The sequence below is a fragment of the Anser cygnoides genome, chromosome 2, assembly GCF_040182565.1.
Source record: "Anser cygnoides isolate HZ-2024a breed goose chromosome 2, Taihu_goose_T2T_genome, whole genome shotgun sequence".
NCBI lineage: Eukaryota > Metazoa > Chordata > Aves > Anseriformes > Anatidae > Anser > Anser cygnoides.
In genome coordinates, this window is record NC_089874.1 from 122,013,842 (window position 1) to 122,036,563 (window position 22,722).

General features: G+C 46.5%; 1 protein-coding gene across 2 annotated transcripts in view; it reads left to right on the forward strand.

Moving 5' to 3' along the window:
- RGS20 (regulator of G protein signaling 20) overlaps nucleotides 1–22,722 on the forward strand; it is a 39,322-nt gene that overhangs the window by 4,320 nt on the left and 12,280 nt on the right. The window contains exon 1 of one of the 2 annotated variants that reach the window (XM_048072427.2): nucleotides 14,853–15,216. The exons of the other annotated variant lie outside the window; for it this stretch is intronic. Within the exon in view, the coding sequence (XP_047928384.2) occupies nucleotides 15,106–15,216 (111 nt within the window). The 5' untranslated portion in view covers nucleotides 14,853–15,105. Of the gene's footprint in view, nucleotides 1–14,852; nucleotides 15,217–22,722 lie in introns of those variants that run through there. 2 annotated transcript variants of the gene reach the window in all.

Genomic DNA, 22,722 nt, shown 5'->3' on the forward strand with positions numbered 1-22,722 from the left:
CATATGGCCTTGCCTGGTGACTGTGGGACATGATCTTAACCCTGACCTGGGGACTGACTTCCATCCTGCCATAACAGTGTGATATTGCCTTATGGTCTGTACTTTTGGTTGGACCTGGCACCATCTCCATGCCTCTGCTGTTTGCCTTGCTCAGGTACTATGGGATGGGCCGTGGCAGGTGAGGCACTTGTCCTGCTGGCTGTGGGATCCCTATGGCTCCTAGATAAACTTTTCTAGGGAGCAGCCCTGTTGTTCTTGCTGCTCCCTGACAAGCAACATCTTTTCCAGCTTCTGCTGAAATTGTCTTACCTGTAAGCGCTTTCTTTGGGCTGTTTCCAAGGTGTGGGGAAAAGCATAGTGTGAAATGAGGTGTGTAGCAGAGAGCAAATGTTAAGTTTCCTTAAATGTCAGCCTGTAGGCTGAGACCATCAACCTCAGGCTGAGGCCTGAGCACCCAGATGAGACCTCAGTTACACCATCACTGCCTTTCTGCTTCCCAAGCCCCACCTGTCTGAGTTTTGTGCAATTCCAGGCAGAAACTGAAATGGCCAAAAGCACACTGGAGGTGCAACCAGAGGGAAGTACAGTATCCTTTTTCCTTTGTGTAGCTGATCTCAGCTCTGCAGAAATCCTTTGGGTTTGGGGATGTCAAACGTTATTCCATGAACTGCATGTAACATGGAAATCACTCGTGACCATGCATAGCTCATCTAGATGAGTCAGCAATTGCTATGAATCATGATTTGTTTGATGAAATATGGATCCATTCACAAGCAACTACAAAAAGGTCAAAAATCATAAAAGACATTATTTGTGAAGGACAGCATGCCGGTTTGTGTGATTACACTGTTCTGCAAAGCACTCTAGTGTCTTCAGGTGATAATTGCTGTTAGTTATTAATTACTGTTAGCAGTCCTGCTGAAGTCAGATATTGTTATCTTTCATAAGAGTAGGAAGATTCCTGATATTAGTAAATATACTCACCCTCTTCAGTCAATATAATCTCTTCCAAGTAGATTTCCATGGCAGTAGTGTTTATTTGGTGAATTCAATTTTTCACACTTAGTCACAGTAGCATTTATATGTTTTAAAGCTTGTGGTTGTGTCACAGGATGTTAGAAGCAAGCCAAACTAATGTATACCAAGAACACATTCTTGCTGTTCTTTTGAACAGGTGTCGTGCCTAGTTAAATAGGATGAAACATAGTTTAATAGTCACATTTTATTTAATTCTTATGTTTGAGATGGGCAGGGGATGCTAACTGTATGGCTGTGGACTGAATCACTTGGCAGCTAACACTCTTTATCTTTGCCAAAACAGTTATTCTTACATAGCAGCTCTAACATTTGAGATATGTTTGATGCTCTGTTTTATTCATGGGCAACATTGTTTCAACCAAAGCCAGACTTCTGGGAGAGAAATAGGGGTATTACAGGGTATTGACATCAACAAATTATGAGTGTCTAGTCTTACTGACAACTCCTCTGAGGATACAGTATATTTGTAGGTAGGAAAAAGGGTGCCTATTTTGCTGAATAGTTACAGATTAGAATAAGATACAGAGCTAAAATAGAATATCATTGGTTTTAAAGGTAAACAAAAAAGATTCTCCAGATAGGACAAACTGGAGAACATTATTTCTCTGCAGTTGTCTGTGCTGTTTTTGTTTTCTTGACATGTGTCCTTTGTAAGACGGGTTTATCTTGTCCCTGATGTGTTTTTACTAGTTAAGAAAGTGTTATTCCTGCATACTTTTAGAGTATCAATCTTTCTGAGACCTGCAGTGTCCATCTAAATATTGGGGTCCATCTCTTAAGCAGATCTATTAGGAGGATTAAGGCCCATCAGACCCCACTCTAAACAGGGTCAGGTGAAAACTGGCAGTGCTTTCTCATTTGCATGAGGATTCCTCCAAAGGAAAACCTGTTGCATTAATTGCCGCCTGCAGAGCTGAGGAAGCACTCTGGCAGTATTTCAGGGTTACTCATACCCCACCCTATAGCACATATTAGTCGTTTAGGGGTGAGAGTCCTGCCTTTCAAGATATTAATCTGAAGAGGGATGTCTTCTAGCTTAACTATATTATATGTAACTATGGTAAAGACATTTTGTTTTTGAAGGATTTCTTTTAATCAGGGCCAATTTCCTTTACTCTGTGGGTCAGGTAAAGCTCCTACAGTTTTCTGTATTGTGTGAGGGAAGTAAAACAACTTGAAATTAAAAGGTGCAGGACTGAAATCCTGCTGCATGTAGGTGCATTGGTGTCCACTAGAGCCCAAGTTCCAAGTTAGGGAGCAGCTACCTGTGTAATGTGTGAACAAAACTGAATACACAGGAAGAGGATTCAAAAAGCCACTCTTCTGGAGAGGCGGCCATCAGCAGAAACACCAAATGATGTGGAGATGGGCCTGTCCTTTCATTTGTGAATCACGGACTCAGACACTCTCCTGAAATTAGGCTCAAAGAGGGCAAAGAAGTGCTTTCTCATTTGATAGCCCAGCACTTACTGCTGTCTCCCAAATTATGGAAAGTCCAGGTTTAAAACCTTCCCCTGAAGTGACTTAAAACCCGTGGAGGTTTTACTCGGGTGGGCAGCTGAGCTCCTCCTCAGCCGCTCTCACTCCTCCTACTCAAAGAGAAGGGGGAGAAAATATGATGTAAAAGGCTCAAGGGTTGAGATAAGGAAACTAAAAGCATCTTCCCCCCATCTACCCTCTTCCACCTCCTCCCCTCAGGTGGAGCAGGGGAACAGGGGAATGGGGGCTGCGGTCAGTCCCTGTCGCTTCATCTCCGCTGCTCCTTCACGGTCCCTCTCTGCCCCTGCTCCCCGTGGGGTCCCTCCCACGGGATGCCGTCCTGCCCGAACTGAGCCTGCGGGGGCTGCCCACAGGCAGCAGCTCCTCAAGAACTGCTCCCACATGGCTCCGTACCACGGGGTCCATCCATCCCCCAGGAGCAAACTGCTCCAGCACGGGTTCCCCACGGGCGGCAGCTCCCCCCAGACCCCTGCTCCTGCGTGGGCTCCTCTCCAGGGGCTGCAGCTCCGGCCCGGGGCCTGCTCCTGCGGGGGCTCTCCATGGGCCGCAGCCTCCTCCAGGCCACATCCACCTGCTCCACCGGGGGCTCCTCCACGGGCTGCAGCGTGGAGATCTGCTCCGTGTGGGACCCGTGGGCTGCAGGGGGACAGCCTGCTCCACCGGGGGCCTCTCCACAGGCCGCAGGGGAACTGCTGCTGCGTGCCTGGAGCACCTCCTGCCCTCCTGCTGCCCTGACCTGGGGGTCTGCAGGGCTGGTTCTCACCCCTCTCTCTCCCAGCTGCTGCTATGCAGCAGTTTTTTTTTCATTTTCTTAAATCTGCTCTCCCAGAGCTGCAAACAGCATTGCTTATGACTAGGCTCTGCCCAGCGGCGGGGCCCTTATCTAATGTGGGGCAGCTTCTCTAAATGCCATGTAAACCCACTACAGAACCACACACTCTGGAAGAGTAACCTAACTGCTTACTGCAGTGTATCTGCGAGAAGGATAGCAGGTGTCCCTTCCTTTCCTGTTGCTGAAATTATTCTTTGCTGAATCATAATTAAGTATTCCTTGTAGGATAGAGTGGGTGGTGATGCTTTACTGTGTTTAAAGCATTTACCAAGCAAAGGTCTGAGATTCACTGAGAAATACTTCCATTTTCATTTTCCTTTTTAACAGGGATTCAGTGAGGCCCAGAACAAAATCCATAGGGAATTCTAAATACATTAACAGCAGCGTGGAGGCCTGTGACAGTGACTAGGGAGGTATCTGAAGCAATTATGCATATACAGTGCCAAATCAGTCCCATCACTTTCTTTGAAGTATGCAGCATAAATGCTTGTTCCTGTGTTTGGGAGTTCCCTCTGCCCCCATGGGGCAGCTCCCTGTTCAGTGTGTTGGGGCTTTTGGACAGCGTGTTTAGATACCCAGCCCTGTCCATGTAGGAGGAGGGAACAGGCCCTGCTGCCAAACCGCCTGCGGGTCCTGCTGGGTGCTGCAAAGGGTGTGCCCTGAAATACCAGCTTATAAGACTCATTTCACCACTTGCTTGCTATCCCTCTGCAGCCTTGCACAGATCTTTCCTGTTTGGTTTGGGGTTTTCTACTCCCTATGTTTCCTTTGAATGCCCTTGGCATACCAGTGTGCTCCAGGCAGCTCAAACCATTAAACTCCTTTGAAAAGTAATAATATGCTTAATTTTTTAGAATCATATGTGAATGAATGAACCAATGAATGGGGCTTATGGATAAATTATTCTATTAGCAGAAAACGTTGTTTATTAACTACTGGGAGAGTGGTTGAGCAGCGGCACAGATTACCAAGGGAGGTGCTGGAGCCTCCATCTCAGAGGTATTCAGGCCCTGCTTGGCACTGTCCTGGGAAGCCTGCTCTGGGTGATAGGGGCTGGACTAGACGATCTCCGGAGGCCCCCTTCCAACTTCAGCTATTCTGTGAAGCAACGAGCTCATCACAAAGTCCTTTTTAAACTGTTCTGTAATTGCTTAGTCTAAATGGCATAATAATAGCTTTTTACTTTATAAAAGGTTTTTCTTTTGCATCCATAAACAGCGTTCTGGGAATAGATATTTGTATTGTTCGGTGTTGTCTATGAGCCAATAATAGCTGTGCAGACAAAAATCAGAGGGCATTCTTTTGTAAAAGTTGTCAAAATAATAAAGTACTACACGGTAATGGGAGGAAAACTTGCATATTAATGATGTGCGAATTTTCTAGGCCTCTGAGATAATTTGTACTAATTAGCAATCATGTGTTTTTCCAATTTAGTGATTTACATATTTTACCTTTGAAATAACTCTAAAACTTCTTTTTAGCTGTGCATCTTTGAAATGGAAAATGCAGAAGCCTGGGCTGATTAGGATATTACTGTCAGAGAAAGTATTTAATGACTACAAAAAACAAGGCAAATTGTTTTTGTACCAGTTCCAGATTTTTTTCAGCAAAGCAATCCCAGACCAGCCTGAATTACAAAGTTTGTTTTTATTAATGTAAGATGACTGTCTTTAAGTGGAACAAAATGTCACACTGGCTAATATATCACCTGCTCAGCCTAAATCTAAATGAACTAATTCAAGGTATGGGTATGGGTAAGTTAGGACTTAAAAACATGCTAATTTAGGATTTTCTTCCACTAGCAAGAATTGATGGTTTAGATAAAGGATACTGAGGAAAAGCAGCAATCCTTTCGCTCTGGAATACCATAGAAGTATCTTCTTTAAAAGGCAGTTATCTTGGGTGTCTGTGAGACAGGAGGGATTACAATTTATTCCATGATATGTCTCTCACACCCAGACTGATGAAAGAAAATGGTCTCAATAAAATAAAATAAAATAAAATAAAATAAAATAAAATAAAATGAAGTATCTTTTTGCATCACTGACCCCAGAATGATAAGATGTAACACAGTTAAGGTTGCTCTGATTTATGCCATCTAGAGGACATCATGTGATGGAGATCATATGAGCACCATGTGTTCCTATGACACCTGGTTTTATTTCCAGTACACCTTATGCCCAATGGTGCAGAAGAAAAAAGAGGAATTGTTGCGGGTTGTTTTGTTTTGTTTTTCATTTCAGATTTGTCAGAGATTTCTGAGTGGCAGAGGAATCCTTAAGTGCCAGAACAAACTGTGCCTGGGTTACAGGTATCAGCCAGTCCACCTTAATTAGCAAATCCTTCCAGTGACCAGGAGAATCACCTGGGGTGCAGTATTGTCAAAGGCAGTTCTCGGTATGAGCTTGAAAGCACCATCTGACCCTTGCTGCTACAATCAGCTACCCCCAAGCCCTTCCTGGCATGGGTTTACTTCACTTGCTTGTTAAAACCTCACTAACAAAGACGCCACAATCTAGGCATCCTGTTCCTGTGCTTCACACTGCTACCATTAAAAACCCATTTTTAACCTAAATATGCCTGCCTGCAATTTAAATCCATTATTCGTTGTTGTACATGTAGCAAGCATGGAGAGGAATTTATTACTTCCCCTTCCTTGTCTGTATGCAATGCAAACTACCTGGCATGTGTTTCTTGTGAGTGAAGCAAAACCACAAAATTCATGAATCACAAACGTTTTTTCACAGCAGTTTCTTTACACAAGAAATTTCAGAGACTCCAGGGGAAGAGAAATGTTTCTTTCAATCCATTTAAAGCTTACCCAGTCCTACATTTAGCTGACGCCTTCCACGCAATAACAGGAGAGCTTTTTGCTCCCATTTCGTTACATGTCTTTATAAATCATCTTTATACAGTTAAAAGAAAGATGCAAAAAGAGATGATAAAATCCTGCCACAGAGACCCTGCTCTCAAAGCCCAGCTCCAGGTTGCTAGGTGAGAGCTGGGTGCATCCTGCTCAGAGCAGGACAAAGTCCCCCGGGTATGCAGGGGGGAGACCTTCACACTTCTCCCAGAGTCCTCGCAGGGAACAAAAACGCTGTGTTGATGTACAATATAGGGGACTGTCTGTTTCATCATAAGCATAAAAACAACTCTGAGGCAGGCTGAGTGTTATTTTTCTACCAGTCGCGTCCAAAAGATGTGCTGAATGGTAATGCTGGTGAAATGGAAGGGATCTGTGAACATGTGAAGTGGTGAAGCCTGGCTCCCGGGGCATCTGCACCTGCCCACCGACCGATTTCAATGTCTGACAAGGCAGTGCCTCTCCCACAGCCCACCTCTGCGCTAGGCACTGCTTCTAATGAGACTTTGGGGAACTTTGAGTTGTCTGACTTGGAGATCTGCAGGATTCAGTAAATGAGAAGATGGTTCTTACCAATTCTTTCAGCTTAGGCATTTCCATTGGGGGTTATCAGGATAATGAGCGAAAACAGGAGATCAGACTTTGAGATAAAATAACAAAGGGTCTGAAGGGCAAGACACATGAGGAGCGGCTGAGGTCCCTTGTTTTGTTCAGCCCCGAGCAGAGCAGGCCGAGGGGAGGCCTCATGGCGGCCTGCAGCTCCCTCACAGGGGAGTGGAGGGGCAGGCGCTGAGCTCTGCTCTCTGGGGACAGCGACAGGACCCGAGGGAACGGCATGGGGCTGGGACAGGGGAGGGTCAGGCTGGGGGTTAGGGAAAGGTTCTGCACCCAGAGGGTGGTCGGGCACTGGGACAGGCTCCCCAGGGCAGGGGTCATGGCACCGAGCTGCCGGAGTTCAAGGAGCATTTGGACAATGCTCTCAGACACATGGTCTGATTCTGGGTGGTCCTGTGTGGAGCCAGGAGTTGGCCTTGATGATTTTTCTAGGTCCCTTCCACCTCAGGTTATTCTATGATTCTGTGATTCTAATGTATTTGTTCTTCAATCTTGTTCTGAATAACAATCAACATTTATTTTGAATGGTAGAGGGATTATAATATTTTTAAGTTGTGGGTGTTTTTTTTTTTTTTTTCATCGCAGTACTTTATTTTGATAAAAACATGGTCTTCACATTTTATTGCCAAACTAGTTGGTTTAAACACCAGCATTCTCCTGTGGTGGATGTCTCTGGGGAAAGGAATCTCCTTTTAGGGCCTCCTTACCAATCCTGGAGCTGAGAATCCCAAATAAGCTTTGGCACCCACGTTCTTTGTAGCTTTTGGTACTTGGAACTTGCATTCAGGTTCACACAAGTGCTCAGAAGGTGCTAAACAAGAGTTTTAAGGGGGTGTTTCTCAGTTTACCACATCTTCTGGATGGTTTGGCATGAAATAGCAGGCTAGCTCTCTGTCAAAGACCAATGCATTGAGTCACAGCCTTAAATGCCAAGGGCATTTTTTCAAAATATAAATTTCTCAAATGTTCACTGAAATATTTTATTCCAAAAGATAGTTGCTGTTCTTATGACTGACTAGCCTTCCTCGCTGCACTGTCTATTGTGTGGATACAGGCCCTGTGCAGATGAATGAATGTGCTTCATTTAAGAACAAGAATAGCGTCTGCTTGAGTGATTTACCTGATCAAGAGTAGCATGCTTAGACTACAAAATTGCTTCAGACTCATAAAAATCTGTGCTCTCTCGAATATCTTACTGTGTTGTAAGCAGACACACTTTAAACAGAAAGAGAAGCCAACCTGCAGCCATACCAAATCACCAGGAGAAATAAGTTAAAGGTGTTACAGATCAGAGAAAAAGTACAGGCTGTTGCAGACAGGACACTTTCAGGTCCGCTTTGTCTTCTGTGTGTTTGGGCAGGTGGTAGGTTTGAAATTAACTGCAGAAAGAAGGCTGGGAGGGACGTTTTATCCCGGGAGGAGGATGTGGTCTCTAGAAACAGCAGGGTAACAGGGAAACTGCCACGAGTCTGGTCTGCTAATGAGTTGGTTTGAGTGACAACGCATAAAGGGGGGATATAAAAATGGGTTTGTACCAGTTTCTACCCATCTGGACTTCTGTACTCCCTCTTTAAGACACTTCTGGAATCTGCAGCAAAGTACATTGGGTTTTCAATCACAGAGAAATGTAGCAGACAGCCTGGTGTGGCCATGGAAAAAGGACCAGCCCGCAGTGCCGGTTTCTCTCAGCATCAGATGGAAGAAGTGTGGTTTCACAGGGAAAAAAAAAAAATCAAATACTTTCCCCAAAAGCTCAAAACAGGTCCTCTGCAACTACAGCCTGTAACTCAGTACCTATGGTATCAAAGGGGACCTGGGAACTGATACCATTTGTAAGGCTGCTCCTAAGCCTAAAGCAAGCATGACATTTAGCCAGCAATTCGTGCTGCCTGCAGTCATAGTCTGTGTAATCCAGGCATGCAAACCTACTGTGAGATCGCACAGGGCATCTCTGAAAAAGATTAGTAAGAGATTCTGCAGGGAAGCCCCAGGCCTTTCTTCTGGCTTCCATAGGAGTATCTACACAACAGGGATAATCTGGCCTCTCCAAATGAGTACTCGTTAACTACCATTATTACTTAGTACACTGGGGAAAATGTCACCTGGAGCATTCCCATTTCCCAGCTGCTCACAGCTGCTCCTCACTGTTATTCTTATCAGGTCTGCTCCTCTTCCTCACATCACCATTCAAAAGTCTGTTTTAACATGCTGGAGAAATACTACTAGTCACCACCTCAGACTAGTGTGCAACGAGGCAGGCACGGGATTTGCTCTTTGTGCCAGCATCTGTCAGCCTAGAACACTGTAGTTTCTGATATGATTCTCTTTAACCTCGTACACTTTAGCAGTCTCTTACTGCCTGCATTTTTTTTTTCTTTTGTTCTTTTTTCAAAAGAATTACAGTGTATTTCAGCCATGGTGTCTTTTCATGTTCTCAGCCACATCCTGTGAGTGGATTATATTTTCTCCCATCAGCCTTTTAACACGGCTGCATAATTCCTCCAGATTTTCTAAGGTCCAAAATCTGATCAAAAGTTAGTGGCACAAATCCCAGTGGCTTCCTCGGGAATCTGCTCAAGCTACAACATTATTGTGCAGCCACTTTGTGCAGCCAGGTTCCCAAACTCACTTTGAACTATCCAAAAAACCCAATCTGTTCAGGAACATTGGTTCCAAATCACTCCATTGATCTTCCTTAGTGAGTCAGCTCTGGAAGAAGACAAATTATTTTTGTAGCTTGATAGACCTTGAAGTTGCAGTCATGTCAGTTTGGGATTTATTTTTTTTTTTTAATTTAACTATAGTTGTTTACCAAGTCGTGTGTAGTAAGGAGTCTGCATAACAATTAGATTAACAATTCATAACAATTTTGTATGCCACAGAATATGTGGGGTATTTCTGCATGTCATGGTTAGATATGCATCTCTTGAGTGATGTAGATACTATGAAGATCGTTTTTGCTTTGCTAATCCTGAAAAGAGGAAAATATTTTTGTCTCCAGATCTAGTTCAGTTGATTTCCATTATAGGCAGAGAACGGGACCCCTAACAGGAATAGTGCTTTGGCACATAACGTTACTAGTCCTCAGCTGATGAGGTTCTCCATTCAAACCGTAGGTGCACAGTGACACCTTCTGGAAGCCTGTAATGAGAGGTACTTGAGCAGCTTCCCTCATTTCAAAACACAAATTTTACATGTAGAAGCTAATCCTTTTCTGGTCAACATTTTGCACAGCTTTTTGGCACAAGTTCTGTAATGTCATTGGGACATATAGTAGCAGAACACTGTCCTGATGGTTGACTTTTCTTCAGAAATCAACCCCAAAGTGTAGGCTTTTTTAATGACTACAAATAATTTGAATGCTTATGCAAGAAAAAAATAGAGGATAGAATTAGTGATGTATGTTAACTGCGTGATTAAAAAAATGATATTACATTCTTAACTTTTTATTGACACAGATAAGGAAAGAGGGTCAGACAAAATGTAGAGGGGCAGCAATTTGCCAAACAGGAAATGAAATGAATGGCATAGATTCTTGCTGCAATCTTGCTTCACCAAGGATTTCATTTTAATATGTGTTATGTTGCAGTTTCTAATTAGACACTCTTTGCCCAGGCTGCTGACTTCCTGGGTAGTCCGCCTGCCAATGTGCCAGGATCTCTGAGTCACGGAGGATTTTAAGCCCATGAGTTGTGCCACAGACCTCAGTCCGAGGGCTCGCAAACCCCGCGGTGCCTGCGTGCATCAGCTGGATGGGGGCCAGAATGGGAAGCGGAGCCATCGCTGAGCCGACTGTGATGCTCTAACGCCCAGCATTCGGTCCTGTTACTGGAAAACAAGTTCTTATTTCTAATATTTAATTCCAGCTCAAGGATTACTTCTCCTTAAGCTTCCTGTTCCTTAGAAGCAACAAAGATGTGATATGTAGGAGTGGAAAAGGAACAGGGCTGTGAGTGGAGCCAGCAGAGGCTGATTTCCAGCCTTCCCGAGACAACACAGTAGGTGCTGACTGATACGGATACTCGGAGACCCACTGAACCCAATAGGTTTGTGACTCACACCAGCTGTGGGTTGACTCTTTGGTTTCCAAAGAGAGTTCCCCTGATGTATCTGGAGAAATCTGTTTCGCCACTATCTAAAATGACACAGTCACTACAGATTCAGATGGAAACTGCATAGAGAGCCACGTCTTCCCACAATGGTCAGCAGTTTTGGCAAAAGAGTAGTACTATATAAAAGTAATCATTTTGTAGCAGAAAGAAATAAAGGCTGACAGTTCTGGCAGGACATCCATCTAGGCCCAGCCAACCCTGGGAAAATACATTGCCCTAGAAAAGTACCTTATGGAGCTGTAATAATTAGCAAAGTGCTAAGCAGAGCCATCAATAGCAAACAGTTCTGGCTGCACCGAGATCTAAGCCAAGACCAGCCATTACAATGGCTTTTCAAGCATGAGTTAATGCAATTGCTTAACCTAATGCAATCCCAGGTTTTAGCACAAAACCTCGAGGAAAATTAATCCTCCAGCAAAAGCCTAGGAGAAACCCTATGATTTACATATCTCCTACTGAACATTATATTTTGACAGTGTAAATGAAATAGCCTTGGGAGGAACTTCTCCCCAGTGTGAATTTCACACGTGGGCTTACACAAAATCGGTTCTGCTGGAAAATTAATACATTGCTGTTAATGTTTATAAAATATCAAGCACTAACATGCAGTGCCTGCAAGTAGGATGGTTCCTTTACGGACTGCTCCGTGCAGCTCTATAGTTTGTTTTACATGTTTGAAGACCCTGGTTTATTTTTGCCTCTTGAACCTAAATCTTCTGTTTCAAGTTATCTACTAACAGATCCATTAGGAAAAGCTGCTTACACCTGTCAGTAACTAATGTTGAAAGAATGCAAATATTTAAAACTTGAAGAAAGAATATCACTAGGAATACATTCACTACAAAGTATGTTTACTTCAAATGATCTTTTTTAATTACATATATATATATTTACGTTTTAATTTTTCTTTAAGGAACAAAATACAGCAAATATTAAAATATTGCTGATTTAAAAAAAAAAATAATAATAAGACTAAGGAGTTCAACTAAAGTTCCTGGAAAGTCATTTTACTTCTGAAAATATCTCCTCTCCCCAAAAAGCCTCTCAGTTCTCAAAGTGATTTGCAGCAAGAGCACTTTCATGTTGATGAAAACAGCCAAAAATGGCTCCTCGCTTGCTGTTTGAATCTCTCTCTAATTCACTATGAATCGGCTCTACTCAACAGTTCAGAAACTCACTGTTTCACAGTCTAAGTGAGCAGGAAACAGTAAAATAGATTAGCACCCATAAAGCCACCAGGATACCTGCTCCTTCACATAAAAATGTGCAAACCCTCTCTTTGGGCAAGGAGCAGAAGCTGAAGTGTGAGGCCCAGCAATCTGTCCTAACACCTTAAAGCAAAGCAAGACAAAAAAAAAAAAAAAAAAAAAGCTTTTGACATTATGTTATGTCACCCATTGAAGTGTGATTGCCAGAATGTTGAAATATAATAATGTTATTAAAATACAGATACACGTTCTATTTTGTCTTTACTATAACTTAATGTTTTCAATTTTTTTTTTTTTAATTACTGTTTAGGTTTATGATAACTGAGGTTTCTTCATTCCCACAAATGTTCAGAAAAGTCTAATATATATATATATTTAATGCCTTACATAATAGCTAATATCAATATTGAAATCAAATTGTGATTTAATATTTACCTTGTATATTACAAAAAGAGGTGCCACCATATGTGATTAGGAGGTACTTTTATTAAATCCACAGTTTGTGTGTAAACCAAGAATTATCCATAAGATATTTTCTGTAACAAAACCAAAGCCCAGGGCCAGTACTCCCAGCTGGGTTGAGAAGGTGTCCACGTTTCCCTTCCTCTCTGTCCTGGTGAAGGTGAATGAACCTGTACAAAGGGGGGCAGCAGTGGGGGCTAGAGTACAGCCACAGATGTAGGCTGTACATCTATGTACATCTATGTACAGCCACAGATGTAGGCAAGCAACTGCAATGGCTGAGGGAATTTTCTTCCCATGAGCATGTGAGAAATGCACGCTCAGGTTTGCTGTAGGAAACGGAAGGGCTGAATCTGTGTATCTCAGCTGTTGACGTTCCTCATCTTTAAACCTCTTTTCAAAGAAGTGCAAGCACTCACTTATGCAGTCCTGTCTTACGCAGCTGGACATCAGCCTGCAACCGTTAGTCAAGGAGGGGACGATGCCTTTTTTTACCAATTCTGGGAGGAGTTAGGCCTCCAAGCTGCTCAGCAGTTTCGGGATCTAGGTGGCTGTGTACATAGGCATTGATGTACCTGCCCAAAGAGCGTGGTAAGGTTGTCTATAAACAGCAGGTGCTGGAAGGTGCTCAGCTTAGGTGGCTGTGCTTTTCTAACACCATTCACACTAGGGAGAAGGGGCGCTATCTTTACACAATACAATGCACTGTCGCTGTGCTCTATTCTTGTTGAAAAAACATTTTTAATAACAGTGTTAGGTGATCATGGTCCTCCTAAGCGAAACGTGAAGGATGGGGCAAGACCATGGCTCCCAAAGGGTCGCGCTGCGCCAGCACTTGCTGAAACACCCCTACTAGTGCTTCCAAAGCCACCTGGGACAAGAGCCTGGAGAGGGCTGCGGGGAGTCACATCAGCCCTGCCGTGGGAGGTGACCGCCCTTCGCAGCACAACGGCTCAGAGCTGGGTTCAGTGGTGCAAGCAGGTGTTTTGCTCTGGGTCCCAGGACACAGGAAGAACCACCATGGCATACCTACTGGGTCTTTCTTCCCTTTTCCCTGCCAAGGAGCGAGGCAGTATCTTGCAATCCTAACTATCAAGCCTGGCTTGGGCCTCTGGGGACGGTGCCATCCCCGTGGGAAGGGCTGTCTTCACACCGGGCAGGCTCCAGTTCCTCTCTGATGCCAGGAGAAGGGCTGTGGGCCAGGAACGGGGAAGATATTCTGGGACGGGCTGAAACGGAGCCCAGCGTCGGAAAAGGCAGAAATCACGGCTGGGGAACAGGGAAAAGCCAGAACCTGGATGGCTCCGCCGAGCTGCCGGGGGGAGCGGAGCCTGCAGGACCCTGGAGAGCGGCCGGCCCCGGCTCCAGCTCGCGGGGACGTCCTGGGTTTTATTTATTTTATTTATTTTATTTTACTTTATTTTATTATTTAATTCTATTTTACTTTTTCTCCTTTCCTTTCCTTTCCTTTCCTTTCCTTTCCTTTCCTTTCCTTTCCTTTCCTTTCCTTTCCTTTCCTTTCCTTTCCTTTCCTTTCCTTCCCTTCCCTTCCCTTCCCTTCCCTTCCCTTCCCTTCCCTTCCCTTCCCTTCCCTTCCCTTCCCTTCCCTTTTCCCTTCCCTTCCCTTCCCTTCCCTTCCCTTCCCTTCCCTTTCCTTCCCTTCCCTTCCTTTCCCTTCCCTTCCCTTCCCTTTCTTTTCCCCTTCCCTTTCTTTTCCCCTTCCCTTTCTTTTCCCCTTCCCTTTCTTTTCCTTTTCCCTTTCTTTTCCCTTTCCCTTTCCTTTATTTTCTTTCCATTTTCACGGGGGTTGCCGTGATCCCGTCACCCCTCGGATCAGCAGCGTGGCGGAGGGGCTCCCCTCGGGGCTGGGCTGCGCAGGACACCCACCTGCCCCCCAGTAACATCTATTTTATGTTATTTTCTCTCGCTCTCACGCCTCCCCACAGCCCCCGAGGCCACCCGTGCCCCTCACCCCGCTCTCCAGCCCCTTCCCCCGGCGCCGTGAGCACAGCGTGGGGGCCGCCCCTTCCTCCTCCTCCTCCTCCTCCTGCTCCCCTCCGCAGCGGGGAAGCCGCCCCGCGTCCAGCCCCGTCCTCGGGCGTCCCCGCGGGGTGTCCCGGGCCGGCGGTCCCCACAGAGCGAAGGGGCCGGGCCGAGCCGAGCTGAGCCGTGCCGGGGGGCGAGGCGGGGGAGCGGCGTTACGTGCGCCGGGGGGGCGTGGGGCGGGCGGGGAGCCGCAGCCCTGCGGTGCCTTAAAACGCCGCGGCGGCGCCGGGCCGCTTTTTGGAAACGGCGGCGGGGGGAAGCCGAAGCCGCCGCCCCGCCTCGCACGCACGCTGCCCCCGGTGCCGGCCCCATGGCTCCCCCCGCGGCCCCGCCGTCCCCTCCCCCCGCCGCCGCCGCGGTGCCGGCCCCTCGGCCGCCGCTCCCCACGCAGGGCGCCGCTGAGCCCCCACCGGGACCCGCCCCGGCCGCATGCGCGGGGCCGCGGAGCCGCCGGGAGCGGGCGCGGAGCCCGGCGCCGCCGCCGCCGCCGGAGGGGAAGCGGCCAAGGACGCCCCGCGGGGCCCCGCCGCCGCCGACACCGTGAGTAGCGAGCGGGGCGCGGACCCCCCCCCCCCCCCGCAGCCCCGGCCGCCCCCCGCCATGGGGCGCACCGGCACCGCGCCGCTGCCCCCGGCGGTGCGCAGCGACCCCTGGCGGCCGGGGGCGGCACCGCCTGGCGGGGGGGGGGGAGGAGGAGGAGGAGGAGGAGGAAGAAGAGGAGGAGGTGGAGGGGGGTCGGGGGGGTCGGTGTGGGCGCTGCCGGTACCCTGGGGGTGTTCAAGGAAGGGTTGGACGTGGTGCTCAGGGACGGGGTTCGGTGGGTGGCATGGGGTAGGGGGTGGTCGGACCTGGTGGCCCTGGAGGGCTCTTCCAACCCCAGTGGTGCTGCGGTGCTATGGAGGTGGGGTCGGGCTATCCCTGTGCCTGTCACCGGGCATCACGGCCCTTTGGCAGCCTGGTGGTTAACTTGCTGCAACCGCCCCGCTATCGCCTTCCTGCTGCTGTTGGGGGGCACGAGGCAGGGCCCTGGTTGTGTCCCGGCTAACTGAGAGCACGCTGAGACCGACTGGCGGCGGCATCGTGGTGACAGACCGCTCTAGGACCGTAGGGTGGTTACTTCGGATCTCCGGGAATTTCTTCTCTGCCCACCCTGGTCAGGGCCCGTTTGGACACCTTCCCTCTGGGTCTCCAGCAGGCTGACGGGGAGGGACCATCCCTCAGCCTCACCACTACCACCGGCCTAGCCTCCTGAAAGAGTGGCACATGTTTTTCAGCTTGGGGTGAAGTGCTGAACCTGGACAGCTCCGGGCACTGAGGCTCCTTTCTGCCTCTCCTGGATCCCAGGTGACAAGCTGATGAACCATCAGCACAAGGCCAGTACCAGTACTCAGTCACTTCTGCAAAGTGACCCCGTCTTTTTGTCGCTAAGCTGTCCCAAGGAGGCATCAGCCATGGTGAATAGTGCAGAGACCTCCTGGTATTCAGAGGAGCAGGATATTAGCTAGAGGTTCCCGACCCTTAACTCTCAGTGAGCAGGCATGTTTCAAATGCTTTCATAGCCAACTGATGCAAAGAAGCCCATGGGGTGTTGTGGCTGAAGGGTGCTGAGCCCGGTCCTGACCTTACCTCAGCCTCAAATCGGGTTGGTAACGCTTCCCAGGCCCCGTCATCCATCGGGCTGGCGGCGGGCAGGGGCACCGTGAAGGCGCCCTCCCGGAGCGGCCGGATTCCAGCGTAGTACAACCCGAAGTGAATCGCGACAACCAGGATCAATAGGGACCGGCTTGTGAATCACTATTTAATGCACTCCGGCATGAGTCATCCTGACTGAAAGCAGCTTTCAGCCCAGGACAATGTCAGTCAGCTCCTACCAGGTTGGGAATGAGTCAGATCTCAGCCCGAGTACAACACGGCGTGAGTCACCGGCTGCTCCATGTGACTCCAGAACCCAGCGCGAGCTGCCGGAGCCGCTGCGTGCTGTGAGTCACTTCGTAGTACAGGGAAATGGGCTTTCTGGAGACCATTCATAATTAAGCACGATGCAACCAAGCGCTCGGTTGGAGATGCTCTGCTCGCTCCCATCAATCTGCTCTGCGCGCCTGCTCCACTGTGTGCATAGTAAAGAGGTTTGTAAGATGCTAGGCTGAATGAACTTTTTGGTACGTGCGTGCTTGTTTTAAAGCGAGCTGCATAAAAATAACCAGAAGCAAAGACTTCCTCTGACTTTAAAGGCAGCCCAGGCAAGACTGAAGCCGCGTTAGAACTGCCGACACTGGAGCAAGCCCCTGGTCCTCTGAGGCTGTTTCCAGCAGCCACAAAAGATGAGGCAAGGGATTCCGACAGTCAGTGCCCTACAGAGGATCTGGGCTTGGTGCTGACTTCACTTAATTCCAGTTTACAATGACTTGGGTTGTGAAGGGACAGTTATGTACGTACTTGCTTTCATGCTACTTGACAATCTCAGCACCCACATAAACGGCTAGACTGGAGCGACAGGTTGCTTTTGTTGCTTTTTCTGGCTAAAAGGTATAAAATTCTTTCATGTCCTTTGCATATCACAGGAGAAAACGGGACAGAGAGTGACCCTGCTAGCTACATTTTGGAATAACTTTTTCAGTGAAGTCTTACATGTTGAAGTCCAAATGAAAGACATGCTTTTCTCTGCAATAGTACCAGTGGGGAAACAGAAACAGGGCAACGCTCTTAAACACACCCCCTCCGCCCCGTAACTGTTTCTTAACAAGAAAGCCAGACTTTACTCAGAAAGAGGTTCTAGTGCAGGTGGTGTTTTGCAGAGAGCAGGCTGATCTTGCAGCCAAACGTGCAGCACCGAATACTGAAGAAGGAGCAGAGCACATTTAAGCCCTCGGTAGAAAAAGATCTAAGTTACAAGTGGCACGATCTAGGTGCCGTTACCTGTTACTGTGTGGGTGTGATACATTTTCAGCTATTCCTTTTGAAATGTAAAGCAAGGCGTTCATCTGGAGAGATGAACCGAGCTCCTCTGAGCTGCTGCGCCTCTGGAAAAAATAAATGAAGTAGAACAGGTAAAGGCCCTCAGTTTCTGGGCATCTTATCTAAAAGCATCCCAGAACTGGTGCTTACACTCGGGGAAGGGTACTGCTTTCTCTTGTCTCTCACCCATGCACTGAAGCCTTTGACAGACTTGGGTGCAACCCATCTGAAGCTGCATTACACGGCGTGGCTCCCAGTATCCGCTCTATGAACGCCCGTCTTGCCTTCTAAAGACACTTCTCAGACACTTAAATCCTCCCATTTCCATTACAAGAGATCAAATCCCCAGTAATATGAAATCTGCACAGAGCTCTTACTATTAAGTGGGCAGTCCGATAACTATGCATAAAGTATGTGCATGCGTGTGGGTGAGTTCATTGACATAAATTACAGTTCTTCTCTATTTAAAATAGCACACTGCTCAATGCAGAAAGCACGTGTCAGATTTGTCAATGAAGAAGAAGAGGCGCGAGTGTCAGGCTTCCTGTTCACATTTCAGTTGACAACACACTGCCAGAGGCTTCAGTGAGAGCATGTTGTGGCACCAGGTATTTCTGAATTAATAAAATGCAGATTCAGACCTACCTTGAGCTCAACCCCAGCTGCAAGCCTCGTCTGACATCAGTGGACAACGACAATCTCTTTCTTCCTACTCTGGCTGTCATTACTGGGGAGAGGTCTGAAGAAAGAGCAGCAATTACAATATTTATGTAACCTCACCTCAAGCTCACTGAAACCCATGAGTATTCTTCATTGTTTCAGTGGAGTTTGGATCAGGCCCAAAGGGGCTACTGAAAAAAGACTGAACTACAGCCATCCAAACCTGGGCACTCCCACTGGCTGCCAGCTACTTTTATAGCACGTGGCTTCACACTCTGTGTACTCACTGCAAAATCTTCAGGCTGTGGCCGTGCAGATCAGGCTCTGGCACAAGCTAGGGCTTGCACACCTGCTTAGCTGTAGTGTGTGTAGGGAGGGAACGTGTTTTATGTTTAACAGAATCTTTGCTCTTCGCTAAGCTAAGAAAACTTTATTGTGCTTTAGCATAAAATGAGGATAAAAGTATAAACATTGTCTACCATCTTTTTGGGGGGGATGGTATTGTGATTTATTTTTTTAATCTGACCTTTGCAATTTATATTTTAAATATTCCTCCTTTGGGAAGGCTGTTTTCTGGGTAGACCACCGTTCTACTGAGAGATGAGCAAGCGCTAGAAATGTTACAAGTTAAATACCATTAGAGATGCTTTTAACCAGGGAAGTAATTTTCATTCCTGACCTTCACACACTGTTGTTTTCATAATGTTACATACAGAAATGCCTCCTAACCTGAACAACAGATAGGCATGCCACAGAGTGGAAAAGGTATGACAGTTGTACTTCTTTCCAGTACTTCAGTATTGCTCTTAAGGCATACAGGATTGCTTCTCCACTGTTGTCAAAAGTAGTTTTTCAAATACTTGCCTGAAGTCTTTGGGAGATTTTGTTCTTGTATTTTTGTTTTCTGAATTACTCATTAGCATTCAGTAATAATGTGTGTGCTTTTTTTTTTTCATTTTTATGAATCATAGATGCTGTCTAGCTAGATAAGAAGCAAGATTATGTGCCATTATTTTTCTCTATTTTTAGTTCACTGCTTTTTAGGGATATTTTTCTAATGGATTAAGTTTGTTGTTATTAAATAGGGAAGGATCTCTCTCTCCCTGGGAGATCTAGAAACTCCACGTCTAGTCATCGGTGTGCATGTTACGTTACACTGACTTACCACAGTGAACTGACCAGAGACAAGCTGATCTTCTCAACAACTACTGGCCTTCTCAATTAAACACTCGACTAATTGGCACTTTGCCATGGGGGGAATAAGACAGTTCTGTGGATTTCTCCAGGCAGAGCCTTGCTGTGCCTAGACCAGTCTCTGTATGTTTCCCTGTGCTGATTAACATCCTGAATCTGGTCCTTCCAGAGACTCCAAGGCTGCAAAACTGGTCAAACCTCACAGAGGTTGCAAGTAGTCAGGGGAATCTCATCACTCACGTGGAAGCACTCAGAAGAAACCTCCTGTAGATGCAGAAATGATTACCTATGAAACTGTCCTACGTGACTTAGGCAGTTAGGAGGTGTTGTGTGTGTAGCTTAAGATAATCACTAGGGGTGGATCGTGGATGTGCCAGAGTGGTCCCAAGGAGCACGGGGCAGCTGGATGCAAGAACTGTGCAGTAAAGCATGACTGAGGGAGTCTTATCTGTCTAGCCAGCAATGCTACAAGGACCCCGGAAGAGTGTTGCCAGCAGGCCAAGGGAGGCGATCCTCCCCCTCTACTCAGCCATGGTGAGGCCACACCTGGAGCACTGTGTCCAGTTCTGGGCTCCCAGTACCAGAGGGACATAGAACTGCTGAAGCGAGTCCAGAGGAGGGCTACAAAGATGATTAGTAAATGATTAGGTGCTTCAGGACTGGAGCACCTGTTGTATGAGGACAGGCTGAGAGAAACTGGGCCTGTTTAGCCTGGAAAAGAGAAGACTGAGGGCAGGCCTCATTAATGTGTATAAATATCCGAGGGGAGGATGTTGAGAGGATGGAGCCAGTCTCTTTTCACTTGTGCCCAGTGACAGGACAAGAGGCAACGGGCACAAACTGAAGCACAGGAGGTTCCGGCTGAATATGAGAGGGCACTTCTTTACTGTGAGGGTGACAGAGCACTGGGACAGGCTGCCCAGAGAGGTTGTGGAGTTTCCTTCTCTGGAGATATTCACAACCTGCCCCAATGCCATCCTGCACAAGGATCCTGCATGCTCTAGGTGATCCTGCTCAGCAGGGAGGTTGGACTAGGTGATCTTCAGAGGTCCCTTACAACCCTGTCCATTCTGTGGCCTTTGCAACAGAAACTCCTTTTGTCACCTGGACACTGACCAACTGTCCTGCTCCATAGCCTTGATTCCCCGTGCAAATGTCAGCTCATGCAGAGATATTTTTTTTATTATTATTTTAAATTTCATTTGAAGACTTTTGAACTTGGTACAGGTGGGCCACACTTCGTGCCGCTAAGTTCTGCCAGCTGAGACTGGTGACAGAGTTTGAGGATGACACCTCTTACCACAGTGAGTTGCTACTAGCAAAATCAGATCCCACTGACTACCCAAGAGCCAGCAGAATAGCACCTTTTATTCCTTCACTCTCCCTATGAGCCAGTCTGTTTTTTTTTCTATGAAGTTATGGCCTTCACCAAGCAGATATAGGTGTCTTTGACAGCGCCATAGGCAAACTAATAGAATTAGACATAGAGATGCATTTCATGTTATATCCAACAGTTGGCTACAACTGTATCTATGCTGGAGTTAAATAATGCTGGAGATGGTAGAGGTAAAAGTCCTTTGGTTAAAGGTATCTCATCTCATTCCAAAAAAAAATCTGAAAGTATTTTTCCTTTCTTTTGAAAGATTCCTTTCAAAACATGTATGAGATAGCAGCCCACCTCCAGTTTTTAAGTCTTTCTCCCCTGCCTTTTATTCTCAAACCCATTTTCAACAAGGCACATTTCTGCTCCAGGTGGTGGGGAACAGAGAAGGCAGATGCCAATTCTCAAGTGCAAACAGCATCCAGCACAGAGGATTCTCACACAGCTTGCTCTTGTTCATAACACCTTCCCGGAGGCCTGGAAATCTGAGAAGGTAAAGGAGGCTCACCGCACAGGGACTTTGGAGCAGTGAAATTTCCATTTTGGTATGAGGACGTTACCTACTGGAAGAAAAACAATTCCTGATTGTCTTGTTTTTCCCCTCCAAACCAGACTTTAGAGCATGGATCTCTCGTGTAGTACAACAGCCTAGTAAGGGCATTTAAGGTAACAGGGAATTAGAAAAGAACAAGAAACTACAAAGTAGCTGAGGGTTTTGAAATCCAGGCATATTCTGGAATATCTCTCTCACAAACTAGGTTGATGAATTTTTCCATTAACTCTCCTCATGGACTTTCTTCTCTTACCTTGAAGAAGCGATATAGCCTTGCCTGAAATTTAAAAAGGCAAAGCACTAGAACTCTGTGTGACTATCCAAGTGACTTTCAAAATCAACAGGCCAGTAACTTGGACTTGAACCTGTGAGACGTTGATCTTCATGAAGATTACAAAATTTCTTTGAGGATAAACCTATCCACTGGTCCTTTCCCATTTCAATGCTATAGTGGCAGAACAACAGTCTCCTGTCCGATTTGAGTGACCCAAAGGCACCAGGTGTAGGAGGATGTCTGTACACCTTGTTTTCCTCAGGAATGCACCCTCTTGTTCCACAGCCAAGTAACAGCTCTGGGGAACCCCCTCACCCTTGAACACACTTATATTTATATATACTTCATCAGTCTGGGCTTCTCAAGCTCCAAAGTCTTCTAGCTGATTGCTACAACTAATGTTTCCCCTGCCCAACCCTGTACATGCGTTTCTGCAAAATCATGCGACTGGTTCAAGAAAACATTGATCATTATTTCAGCTTAAAACAAAATAAGAAAGCAAAGCATTACGATCAGGTTGTGGGGACAAATTTAAACCATGTCTTAGGCTACCTATGAAAAGCAGCAGCTGGCAGGGGAGCAGTGCACAGGTACCTCTCACCCTCCTTCCTCACTCCACCACCTGTGAGTCTGCAAAGTGTATTCTCAGCTGGGAATGAGGAGAAAAATTATTTAGCTAAGCATAAGTATCAATGTATGTCATTCCCTTTAACAACTTTAAAAGTAAGCTATTAGCTCAAAATGTCATTGATGATTGAAATGTTGTCATTAATCACCTACAATGTTGGTCTGTAACATAAGAAAGTCCTCTTGCAGCATGAGCAGTCACACTTTTGTTTTGATTTCAGATAGTTCAGGCCCTTCAGCTGAATACTATGAGATAAACTTGAGGAGATAACAAGTCACTGATACTAGCTACTATAGTAGTAGGATCCACAGGTCAGTAATTCTTCAAATTAATAATGTTTACTGCAAGTCTCTTCACTGATGCAAAGAACACAGATTAGATTTTTTTTTTAAGTGGTTTTA